Source organism: Arachis hypogaea, chromosome 5, assembly GCF_003086295.3.
Source record: "Arachis hypogaea cultivar Tifrunner chromosome 5, arahy.Tifrunner.gnm2.J5K5, whole genome shotgun sequence".
In the NCBI taxonomy this organism is placed as follows: Eukaryota; Viridiplantae; Streptophyta; class Magnoliopsida; order Fabales; family Fabaceae; genus Arachis; species Arachis hypogaea.
In genome coordinates, this window is record NC_092040.1 from 10,923,885 (window position 1) to 10,936,325 (window position 12,441).

The 12,441-nt window shown below is 31.4% G+C and overlaps 5 protein-coding genes across 5 annotated transcripts; all 5 read left to right on the forward strand.

Moving 5' to 3' along the window:
* Positions 1 to 436: 436 nt before the first annotated feature.
* LOC112800734 (isoflavone reductase) lies at positions 437 to 2,011 on the forward strand. Its single transcript, XM_025843114.2, has 5 exons — positions 437 to 732; positions 809 to 943; positions 1,034 to 1,271; positions 1,358 to 1,561; positions 1,646 to 2,011. Exons 1-5 carry the CDS (start codon positions 517 to 519, stop codon positions 1,807 to 1,809), a joined length of 957 nt encoding a protein of 318 aa, XP_025698899.1. The 5' UTR covers positions 437 to 516; the 3' UTR covers positions 1,810 to 2,011.
* Positions 2,012 to 3,676: 1,665 nt separating this feature from the next.
* LOC112800735 (phenylcoumaran benzylic ether reductase Pyrc5-like) lies at positions 3,677 to 6,612 on the forward strand. Its single transcript, XM_025843115.3, has 5 exons — positions 3,677 to 4,177; positions 4,259 to 4,393; positions 5,628 to 5,865; positions 5,993 to 6,196; positions 6,299 to 6,612. The coding sequence occupies exons 1-5, from the start codon at positions 3,995 to 3,997 to the stop codon at positions 6,463 to 6,465; spliced, it is 927 nt and encodes a 308-aa protein (XP_025698900.1). The 5' UTR covers positions 3,677 to 3,994; the 3' UTR covers positions 6,466 to 6,612.
* A 1,350-nt stretch (positions 6,613 to 7,962) lies between these two features.
* On the forward strand, positions 7,963 to 10,352 carry LOC114927746 (uncharacterized). The gene is made up of 2 exons (XM_072236516.1): positions 7,963 to 9,665; positions 9,741 to 10,352. Exon 1 carries the CDS (start codon positions 8,800 to 8,802, stop codon positions 9,619 to 9,621), a length of 822 nt encoding a protein of 273 aa, XP_072092617.1. The 5' UTR covers positions 7,963 to 8,799; the 3' UTR covers positions 9,622 to 9,665; positions 9,741 to 10,352.
* On the forward strand, positions 9,624 to 10,376 carry LOC140184809 (uncharacterized). Its single transcript, XM_072237988.1, has 4 exons — positions 9,624 to 9,665; positions 9,741 to 9,773; positions 9,905 to 10,082; positions 10,177 to 10,376. Exons 1-4 carry the CDS (start codon positions 9,624 to 9,626, stop codon positions 10,374 to 10,376), a joined length of 453 nt encoding a protein of 150 aa, XP_072094089.1.
* A 709-nt stretch (positions 10,377 to 11,085) lies between these two features.
* On the forward strand, positions 11,086 to 12,031 carry LOC112800736 (replication factor C subunit 3-like). The gene is made up of 4 exons (XM_029298640.2): positions 11,086 to 11,169; positions 11,265 to 11,339; positions 11,438 to 11,483; positions 11,575 to 12,031. Exons 1-4 carry the CDS (start codon positions 11,128 to 11,130, stop codon positions 11,634 to 11,636), a joined length of 225 nt encoding a protein of 74 aa, XP_029154473.2. The 5' UTR covers positions 11,086 to 11,127; the 3' UTR covers positions 11,637 to 12,031.
* Positions 12,032 to 12,441: the final 410 nt, after the last annotated feature.

Genomic DNA, 12,441 nt, shown 5'->3' on the forward strand with positions numbered 1-12,441 from the left:
AAGATATTTTGGAGACTAATTTGCTTTGAATAAAATGACAAATAAAATTTTAAAAATTTATACTTTAAATAAATTATAAGAGACCATTTAAAGAGAATATATTAATATCGACTATCTTAAAAAAAATTATTAATTTTTTTTTAAAGATTAATTTATCTAAAGAGTACATCTTGAGCACTTAACTCAATTATTTTTTTTGAATAGTAGAGAAGCGGCCTAGTCAGTCCTTGTCAGAGAAATAGAAAATAGTACATTGTTTTCTTCATGTGATGCATGAGATACTTCAGCAAAACAGTACTAAATCCAAAATTTCAATGGTTTTATTTTATTTTATTTTATTTCTAAATTTCATTTCTATATTTCCACACTAGTGACCAGTCAAGTTGGGAGTTGAAAATAGCTATCAGTGAAGTCTATAAGTAATGAGTAGAGTCCATTCATTGCTTTGCACAAATAACTACTTTGAATTCATCTAGCAAATATATCTTACTATTTTATTTTATTTGAATTTTATCCATGGCGGAGGAAACCAAGATTTTGGTCCTTGGACCAACCGGAGCCATTGGAAGGCACATAGTTTGGGCCAGTGTTAAAGCAGGTCACCCCACTTTTGCTTTGGTCAGGAAGAACGCTGTCGCTATTCCTAAACCTACCCTCATCACCGCCGCTAACCCCGAAAGTAAGGAACAACTTCTTGAGAGCTACCAGAAATCCGGCGTTACCCTGCTCGAGGTATAGAGATCAACTTTATCCTTCAGAGACGTGAGACTTCTAATATTTTTGTAACGTGTTGTCATGTTTCTTGCAGGGTGACATAAATGATCATGCAAGTTTGGTTAAGGCCATCAAGCAAGTTGATGTTGTGATCTGCGCAGCTGGTAGATTACTCATTGAGGATCAGGTGAAGATTATTGCAGCAATCAAGGAAGCTGGAAATGTAAAGGTGCATATACAGTTTCTCTAATTTTTGTTTCTTAATTTTTTCTGTCATGCTTTTTTCAGTTTTTTCTGAATTTGTTGCTCTTGTTTTCAGAAGTTCTTCCCATCAGAATTTGGGCTTGATGTGGACCGCCACGACGCATTAGAACCCGTTAGGGAAGTTTTCGAGGAGAAGGCGAAAATCCGAAGATTAGTTGAGGAGGCAGGAATCCCCTACACTTACCTCTGCTGTCACGCTTTCACGGGTTATTTCATGCGTAACTTGTCACAGCTTGATACCACAGTTCCTCCAAGGGATAAAGTATACATTCAAGGAGATGGAAATGTCAAAGGTAACAAACAATAACAAAGTAACATCCATTAACTAACCTAGTCTAAATAATGTAACTAATTATATGGTTAATTTGGGTTGTCTCAGGTGCTTATATTACCGAGGCAGATGTTGGTACCTATACAGTTAAGGCAGCAGCAGACTCAAGAACTTTGAACAAAGCCTTTCATATAAGGCTCCCTAAAAATTATTTGACTTTCAACGAGGTGGTTTCATTGTGGGAGAAAAAGATTGGCAAGACCCTTGAGAGGATTTACGTTCCTGAGGAAAAAGTTATTGAGCAAATCAAGGGTTAGTAATAATTAACTAGCACTAATATTCAAACTTTGTATGGTAGGATAATAAGATTAACCAATATTGAATATAATTTTGCAGTGTCATCTTTCCCAAATAACTACCTGTTGGCGTTGTACCATTCACAGCAGATAAGAGGTGATGCAGTGTATGAGATTGACCCTGCTAAAGATGTAGAAGCTTATGAACTTTACCCTGATGTGAAATACACCACTGTTGATGAATATTTGAATCAATTTGTCTAAACTATAAAGTCTGAGAATAATGTTTGTCAAACACTAGAGAGTACTCAGAGAAGGCTCAATAAGAGTGGAGGGACTTGGTCTTTCTACTAGCATTGTTGTTCTGCTTATTTTTTTTTAGTTCTTATCTTGTTCTTCAACATTATGTAACCTTATATCCAACAAATATTTTATAGATAAACAGCAACATGTGTGTTATTTTCAACGTACTCTCATTTATTTATCATTCTATTATGACTCATTGTTTTTTAATCTCATTAGCTGTTGCTGCTTGGTGAAGGAGGGGTCGTCATACATTTCAGAAATTATTTTAAAATTAAACCTGGACTTCATTGTCACTTTATTATTTTTTTACTATGAGTGTATTTAGTTTAGCGTTAGGACTTGGAGTTTTAAAAGCATTTTTAATTTCCTTGCAGACACGGATTCAGGAATATTGTCATGGGACAATGATATATATAATATTAAAAAATTATATAAAAAATTATATAATGTAAAATGTATTACAAAAATATACCAATAGAGAATATATTTTAAAATAAAAAAAATATGTATGTATTTTTTATTAACGAAGTGGTCGATTTTTCGTATCATAAAATTCATCGATAATAGAATCTGTCAAATTTTTCAGCAATTTTTTTAATATAATTAAAAGACAATTAGAAAGAAATTCATCTTTAATTTTGTTTCTGAATTATTATTTACAACATTCATAGCTGAAAAAGGTCTCTCAGTTATAGTAATTGAAACATAGAGAATTAATACCAAAGGAATAAAAAAGGACGTTCACAAGAAGAAAAAGAATCCACTTTATGAAATTTAAAAAATTTTATTTTATTTAAAAATATTAGTAATAATATCTTTTCAAATTTTTTTAATATTGTTACTTATTTTTTAGATATTAGAAATTATTGATATTTAAGTTAGATTAAATTTTTATTTATATTAAACTAAATACTAAATAAAATTTTTAAAAAATTAAATCATATTTAATAATTTATTACCGTTAATCTTTTTTTAAAAAAATTGAGGGACCGAGTACCTGTTTCCTTGAAAACTTTATTTTCTTATTTGGCTATTTTTTTCTCCTTTTAAAAGTAAACATAGTTCTGCAGTCTAACTTACATTTATTAAAAGCTAAAATTTTATGTTAAACTATTAATTGAAGAAATTTATGTCTTATCACCAATTCTACCTTTTATTATTTTTTATAATATTTTTTAATATTTTCTCCTACATATTATTTTTTGCAAAGTTTTTATTATCTTTTGTTTATAAAATAATTATTTAAATTTATATCATTTTAATAATTTTTATTTAAAAATAATTTTAAGTAATATAATTCAAATAATATTTAATTTATTATAATCTATTGTGATGTAAAAGTTATTGTTTTTAACCTTATGTTTTCAAGGATCTAATGTTTGCATAATAAGATATAAAAAATACATATGTAATTAGTTGTGTTGCGTATTATACACATTTAACATTTTAAATATGACACTCTTTAATATTGGTCTGATGCTTTAAAATAAATTTAAAAATAATATATATTATTATTTATTAAAATAAAAAATATTTTAAATATTTTATATAATTAAAATAAAATATTTAAAAAATTTATATTTTAATATTAATAAAATATTAAAATATTATTAAAATTTATCTAAAAATTATTTTATATTTTATATATATACATAGTTATATTTTATTAAACTTTAGAACTCGTATATTAATATGTCGTATTTCGTGTCCATACCAGATTTATGATAACACGATCGGTTTAAGATACTACAGTATTCAATTCAAATATTACATAATAAACGTTGTACTTGTTAGAAAAGTCGACTGGTATGGTTTGGACTCTGGACTTTTTTCCAATGTAAGGTTCCAGATATCGGTGATAAAAATAAACAAAAGATCTTACATACCAATCAGCATTTCCCACAAGTCCCAAGAATTTCTTATGCCAATGTTTGAGAAAACCATCAACCATTATGAGGTGATCGAATATAATTGGCAATGGCGTCACGTCACTTGGTAATACAAATCAACAAATTCATTATGCTGTAAGAACTTTATTAGCCTTTAATTTGTTGCCCCGTGTGGGGATTGGGAACTGGGAAAGCACAGCCATATAAATGGCCATCATCACTATCAAATTTCTATCATTTTGGCTGCATTCACCATGGCACAGAAAAGCAAAGTTTTAGTTGTGGGAGGCACTGGATACATCGGAAAATTCATAGTTAATGCAAGCGCAAAAGCCGGTCACCCCACGTTTGTTCTTGTCAGAGAGAACAGCCTCTCTCATCCTCACAAATCCAACCTTATTCAAAGCTTCAAGAGTTCCGGAGTCACCTTTCTATATGTTAGTACTATTATCATTTTCAAGCAAGTAAAGTAACTTCAAGTTTAATGGTTCTGATTTGTTTTGTTTCTGATTTTATAGGGTGATCTAAGTGATCATTCAAGTCTTGTTAAAGCATTGAAGCAAGTTGATGTTGTCATCTCTGCTGTAAGTGGAGCACAAACGGAAGACCAACTCAACATCATATCGGCAATAAAAGAAGCTGGAAACATCAAGGTTAGGTGCATTATATACGCATTGTAGTGGTACCCTACTACAATTTAAAAATTTTTTTAGTAGCGTATGATAATAATATTTATTTATCTTCATTAAATTATAAGATTTGACTTTATTTTTTAATTATCTTTTGATATTTAATAGTCAATTTAAGAATCATATTAGATATTTATTAGAAAGATCAATTTTCAATTATATTTAAATAAGATTGATATTTTTTTTTAAAATAAACTCAAAAGATATTATTTATCCTTTTTTAAAATTAATTTTAGTGTTTCCTGTAACAACTATATTAATTATTAAAAAAAATTTTAACTATAAATATTACTGAGAGTTAGCTTTTGATTGTATGAGAAGTAATTTTTAAATAATTATTTAGTGATATATATATATATATATATATAAGACATTTTGATTGTATTGTTAAAAAAATTTACTCAATTTTTTTAAAAATATGAAACCTAAAAAATAGAATTCTAAATTATATATTATTATTATTTAAATTACTATTTTAGTGTTTTAATTTATTATATATATTAAAGACTAATCATATTTTATAATAACAAAATATAATTATAAAAATAATTATGTTATATGTACATAAAAAATAACTATCTATATAGAATACATATTGTAATACAAAATACACATTAAAAATAAATTAAATAAATATATTTATACACAAATATATAATAATTAATGAATAATTTGATAGCTATTTTTGTACACATATAATATTTTTATTATAAAAATTATTAAATTTATCTATCTTGTGTCCTAAAGACACATATTAAAATTATAAATTGAGAATACTTTTATTAAAAATTAAAAAATTTAAGTTTTTAATGTACTTATTTTGTAATTATTTTAAATAAAAAAAATTTAGAACATTCCACTAATAATAAGCTTGTGATGTATTTTAAGACTTATGTTAGCTAAACCTAATTTATTATTATGTTATATATATTTTATTCCAGGATTAAAATTTTTTAGATTCATTAACCATGAACAATATTAATATAAGGTGAAAATTTAGGTGAAGTTGACTTCACGTAAAGTCAAGTTGATATCTGACAGTCGTTAGATGAAAATTTAGTCAAATCAATCAAATTATCTAATAGTTCAAAAGTATCAACTTCACATGAAGTCGACTACACCTGAGTTTCCACCTTAATATAACGGAGATGGTAAGGTCCATTCATTTTGCGTTTTTATTTTCCTTTTTTATTTTCAGAGGTTTTTGCCATCGGAATTTGGGCTGGATGTAGACCGTCATAACGCGGTTGAGCCAGCAGCTAGTGCTCTTGCGGGAAAAGCGAAAATCAGAAGGGCGATTGAAGCTGAAGGAATTCCCCATACTTATGTTGTTTCCAATGCCTTTGCTGGATACTTCTTAAGTACTCTTGGACAGCAAGGTGTCACAGCTCCTCCCAGAGATAAGGTAGCCATTTTGGGAGATGGAAATGTCAAAGGTAACACTAATGTTACTCATCACATTTATTTGTTGTCAAGAAATTATTTATCCAAAAAGTTTAAACCGGTAGAAAAAAGTACATGAATGATTATATATGTAATATTTACATTTTTTTGTTAGTTCAGGAGTTTATGTTGCGGAGGAGGATGTAGGGACTTATACCGTCAAAGCAGTGGATGATCCCAGAGCTTTGAACAAAATCTTGTACCAAAGACCCCCTGCTAATGTTTTGACATTCAACGAGATTGTTTCGCTGTGGGAGAACAAGATTGGCAAGACCCTTGAAAAAATATATATCCCTGAGGATCAAATTCTTAAGAACATCCAAGGTTAGTAAGAACCAACATCATTAAATCTCCTTGGTTTCATGCATTATATGATTATGATGTTGAAGTACATTCTTGTTCTTTTAACTTTGTACATTTGTACAGAGTCACCTTTTCCTGAGAGCCTTCTCTTGGCATTATCCCACTCTGCGCTGGTTAAGGGAGATTGCACAAACTTTGAGATTGAACCTTCTTTTGGCGTGGAAGCTTCTCAATTATACCCTGAAGTGAAATACACCACTGTCGACACCTACTTGAATCAGTTTGTTTGAAATCCATGGAGTGCATCATACCTATAAATTTAAATTACTCTACTCAGCGCAATAAAACTACTGTAGGGGCCTATCATGTGTTTTTCTTGTATGTTCTAATTATTTATAACAAAGTCATATCATAAATTGAGTGTTGTTCACGTCTGACGTCTCAGGATTCATTGTGCATTTAAATTTGTTAATTAGTGGCATTAAACCAAGACAAAAAGAAGAGCAATGTTATCGATCCAGACACCTTGAGCAAGAAAAGTAACATAGTTGATAAAAGCATAACTATTAACTAATCTAAGAAATAATGCTAGTCAAGTGAAATTCACTAGGCTAGTTTCTTGAAAACGCGAGTATTGTTGGACGTTGATAACCATGTTAAGAATTTTTTATTTTTATTTTTAGAGCAATGTCAGGGGCAGCAACATTTGTGATTGGTAACTATCAACTAGCCATCAATGATGATTTGATGGTGTGAGATTGGTGTGAAATTTCATCCAATAACTCATCTTTCTCTGCTGGTTACGTGATGGCCAAAATGCAATAAAATTGCTGACCTTCTAGACTTTTCCTTATTTTTATTTTCATCACCGAAGTTGGCAGCTCATGAACAACAACATCCGAAATTTCTCTACCCCGAAGCCAGAACCGAAAAAGGACAAAATAGCAACCCATGCATAAAGGATTAGAAGGAAGTAAGGAATCTCGGAGGAGCAATGAAATATCTGTACAGTATGTATAATAGGTTGTTTATTTGAGTTAATATGAGTTAAAAAATAAACATCTAAAATAATATATATTACTAATTTTTCAAACACAATACACTCATATTATTTAAAATAACTGGATATTAGAATAATAAACATCTGATATCTTATTGAATCGAACATCTCTAAATTTTTATTGTACACATTATACATATATTTTATTAGGTGCTTCGGAAAAACAAACCAAAAGTTTTTGTTCTATGTTGTTTGGCGTTGTGACTTGTGACACAAATAATTTTGCAATTATGATACGTCAAAATTATTACTAATACAAAATATATATTAAAATATAAAATATATATTAAAAATAAATTAAATTATATATATACTTATATAAAAATATATAATAAATAATTTAATAATTAATTTTAATATATAAATAATATTTTTATTAATTTTAAAAAGAGAATAAATAATAAATAAGAGAATGAATAATAAATAAGAATAAACACCTAAATTATCCTCAATCAATTCTAGATCAAACATTTTACTTGGACAGATTTTTATTCCAAAAAATTAATATGTTTGATAAGAGTAATTATGGTTTCAGATGTTTTGCTTTTGATATAAGTAATTTTTTAAAATTTTTAGATAATAAAAATTTGTATGATATGAAAACCTATCTTGAATGTTTTGCTGCAAATAAAATAAAACAAACTATGATTTACTGGATCCAAAAACAATTCTTACTATACAATACAAACAGTTTTGATATCCCGACACACTTGTTATTACCGTCACCAATAAGGTCACATTTCGAAACCATCGCGCTTCTATTCCCGATTCCCTTCTTCTTTATTGATACCCTTCTCTGTCATTGCCACTAACTTGTCTTCTTAGTTTCTTTCTCACTTTCTAACTATAAACACCATTCATTGTAGTGGTGACAGTGTTGTATTGAGAGGTTGACACTTTTTCTTTATTTTTTCAACCATGGATAATAACCGGTTTTCATCGCAGAAACACTCTACCAAGAGTGGTTATGAGCCGTCAGACACAGAGACAGAGTGGCAAGAGGTTCCGAGACATGAACGAGAAAGAAAGAACATTGCTTTGGATTCTGAAGATGCAAAAGCTTTCACTCTAATTGCCAAGAGTCCATTGGCACTACACAGGAGGCACCAATACAACCATTCCAAGTTCGAAACTGAAACCTCATCAGCCACCACAACAATAGCTTCTGTTCCAAGCCAACCTCGGAGAAGACAACACCATAGCAAGTCACCCTTTAAGCTTCGAGTAGCTGGCGATGATGATGGCGATGATACTGATGATCATGGTCCCCCACCATCACCCATAAGAGGTGTATGCTTATGACAAGCTTCTTAAATTTGTTTTGCTATCATAATATATTGTATTTATTACTCTTTCGTATTTGTGCAACATAGGTTTGAACACAAGGAGAAATATAAGCCCTTTGCCAAAACCAGATGTTGGGAGAACCGTGTCTCCTTACAGCAGAAAGCATCACGGTTCTTCAGGTCATGTTGAAGTGGAAAGAGTGGTTGATAAGTCAAACTATAAAAGATCAGTGACAGCACCAAGGTTGAGGGAACAGCAGAGAAGAACTACGTCTCCAATGGCCAGAGGCATGGTTCTCAATGCACCTTCAGTGGCAGAGATCAATGAAATCATAGCAGAGGTGAAACTATCCAATGACCCTAGCACTTTGGATGAGTCAATGACTTCCACCACTGAGTCTATTCAACCGGGTGATCTTTTCTTCTCACGAGAAAGCAGTGCCTTGCAAGGCAAGAAACCTTCGCTGTTGCCCCAAAAACTTCAACAATATGGATATTATAGTCCAAGTCCTGCAGGAACCGCCATGAGTCCCCACATTAGAGGTCTCCCTGCTTCTTCCGTTGAGGATGAAAGCAACGGAAATGGCATGAACATCCGAGGAATCGCCTCATCCGGTGTGTCTCGATCAAGTTCAGCTGTTACAAGCAGAAAAGGCGGTAGCAGTATGACGAGCGATGGTAGTGTGAAGACAACTGATAGCATGAGGAAATTCACAGCCAACAGGAAGAAGAGCCAGAAGGATGCATCATGGTTTGCTTGCATGAGGACAGGAAACTGCAGGACATCGATGAAATCGCCGGAGCGTAAAAGGCCAATTGAGACTTCTTTCATTGGCAGGGCTATTGTGGTGGAAAGCCTCCCACAATTCTGGGCTGATAAGCACCAACCTGCTTCACTTAATGGCTTCATTTGCAATAAACAAGAAGCTCAACTTCTCAAGGAACTAGTAAGTTTCCAGACACTCATAAATAGTTACTTTTCAGTTGCCTTTTTTTGTATAGTTTCTGACTTTGACACTACTTTGGATTTAAGGTGTCTCAGGGCTCTTGCCCTCATATTCTGCTCAAAGGACCCTCCGGTTCTGGGAAAAGAGAACTAGCAATGGCTCTTCTACGCGAAATATATGGTGATGCATGCTGCAATGTGAGTTTCTTCCCATAGTTTTCATTATATATATATTTGCATTCTTAAGCTGACCTTATCAGGCCCTTTTTGCAGATGTCCCATGAGTTAAGGAGCTTCCCTATTCAGGTAAAGATTTCTAAACACTTTAGCTATATAATCTGATGACCGATAAGTAAAAAGCAGTCTTGGTCCTTGTTCCAAAATGATGGAGTTTCAGTCCATTGCTATGTTCTGATGGCAATAAACTGCTTTAACAGGACAAGAGGCCTATCAAAGTATGTGTTTCAATAGCATCTAGTGCACATCACATGGAGCTCAATGTAAGCATGGAACCAAATGCTAAATATGCTTTGCTGGGATTAATCAAAGAAATTAGCAATATATATGCAATGACACCCGAAGTCAGTAATGTTAATTTCAAGCCTGATTATAAAGGTTTGTTGTCTGAATGCATGTATGTATGAAATCTTAAAAGGATTCATCCTTTAATGTGAGTGTAGCTAAAAAGGTTTGATTCTCTTGATTTCAGTAATACTTCTTTATGGCGTTGATAAAGCAGTGGAGAACATCCAGCACATGATTAAATGGATTATAGACCGGTATTCGGATATATGTAAACTAGTTCTCTGCTGTGAAGATGATGCAGCCATTGTTGAGCCTGTTAAAAACCGTTTTAAAATTATCAAAGTTGATGCACCTCAAACTCACCAAGTAAGCATTAAACAATGAAAAGATAGAAAAGTTAATCTTAGATTTGATTACTTATATGCATAGAAACTGTAGCAAGGTAGTGTGATAAGATGCATGATACACTCTGCTATATTTGCTGCAAAAGAACTAAACTTGAATCGAATTCAAACTATTATCTATCTACTTTTATGTTCTTTTAGTTTCTACAAGAATTTTTTGTTACTATTCCTTTCATGGAAATGGTTAAAATCTCCTTCCATTTATTTGTATTGAACAATCAAATTTAAAGAAGTAACTAACACAAACACAATGCCAGATTGCTGAAGTTCTTATTCATATAGCAAAGAGAGAGGAAATTGATGTATCCCTTAATTTTGCCGCAAAGATTGCCATAAAATCAAAGCAAACCCTGAGGAAAGCTATCATGGCACTCGAAGCTTGCAAGGCGCACAAGTAAGAACACCTAAAAGGAAAAGTATTTTTATCATCAGCATTTCTAATACATTTGTCTACAGAGACTAATTGGTGCCCCTGTGCTGTGTAGCTATCCATTTTCAGAAGAACAACCTATTCCAATTGGATGGGAGGACATGGTAATAGAAGTAGCTGCAGAGATTCTAGCTGATCCATCATTTTCACGGCAAGAAATTCTCTGCCTAACTTGCTTCCTGCTATATATATATATATATATATATATATATATATATATATCGTTGATTTCGAAGTTAACATTAATATATATATCATTTTCACTTTTATCAGCTTACTCTCAATAAGAGGAAAATTTCAAATGCTTCTCTTGGATTTTGTCCACCCCAAACTGATCCTGCAGGTAATTGAATCAGTGCATGTGTGATAAGAATCCATTCAATATATCAAAAATAGTATTTTCTTTTCTTAAATGGAAAATTTCGTTGGAATATGCAGAAATTGGTGGAAGAGCTGCTGAAAAGAATTGAGGTCAGCTTAAAAAGAGAAGTCTACTATTGGCATGCTTATTATGTGAGTTTCTCCTTCCATGACCATGCCATTTTCCTTTCTTTCTTTTAAATTAGTAACCAAATTAAAGACTATACATATGTATTGTATATGATTAACAGGAAAGAAGACTGCCACCCGGAACAACAGCTTTACTAAAGTTAGAAGGTAAAAGGATCAGATAACAACATTTCTAATCATTCTCTAACATTGATTTACCTGATAACAAATATTTCAGTAACATGGTGTTTGTGTGCAGAATTTGTGGCCAAGTTCATGAGCATATACAGAAAAAGCTGCGGTACTCAACAATATGTGTAGGTTAACATGGATGTCGTTCTGCTGGAATCACTCAGCATACAAGAACGGAAAGTGTTGTTGCTGAGATAAGACAGACAGAGACCCAGAGACACGAATATCAATTGAAATCAGTTTCTGCATCTTATGTAACACATACAATAATTCAACACTTATCATCGAGTATCGCGTTGTGCTATTAGCCTATTATGCAGGCGCAATATGTTCCAGTATATTGTTGATTACATATAATTAATTGAGTTAGCCGCCATGTGAAGCATCTGGTATATTATTAATTAATTAATTGATTAATGCAGCAAGTTCCCGATCGATATGCTCCATATATGAAATCCAAAAGGAATTGCATCGAGTCGTCCAGAATGTTTTAATGTTTTAAGGGAATGTCTTTGATGGAAAAAGAATAATTAAGAGTTTAAAAGACCATGTAAAAAGATTCTATATCAAGGGTTGGGATCACTGTTGTACAATAATTATTGGTAATGCTATTTTTAATCTAAAGTTAAATGTATTTGTAGATTGGTATAACATAATTTGGTTAGACCAATGATTTAATAATTGATTTTTTTTTGGATGAATTGGTTTACAATTTTTTTTGTTGGACTTTATCACATGGGCCATACCCATAACCCACACAAACATAGTTCATAGAATACACAACTCATTTTTTCTTTCTTAATTTATTGGTCAACATCATGAACATTGAACAATTTCATATTATTGCCTGTGTGATTTTCTGCTTCAGTTATTTTTTCTCTTATAAAATTTTTATTTTTTATGGTAAAATAAAATAAAAACTCGTACACATTTT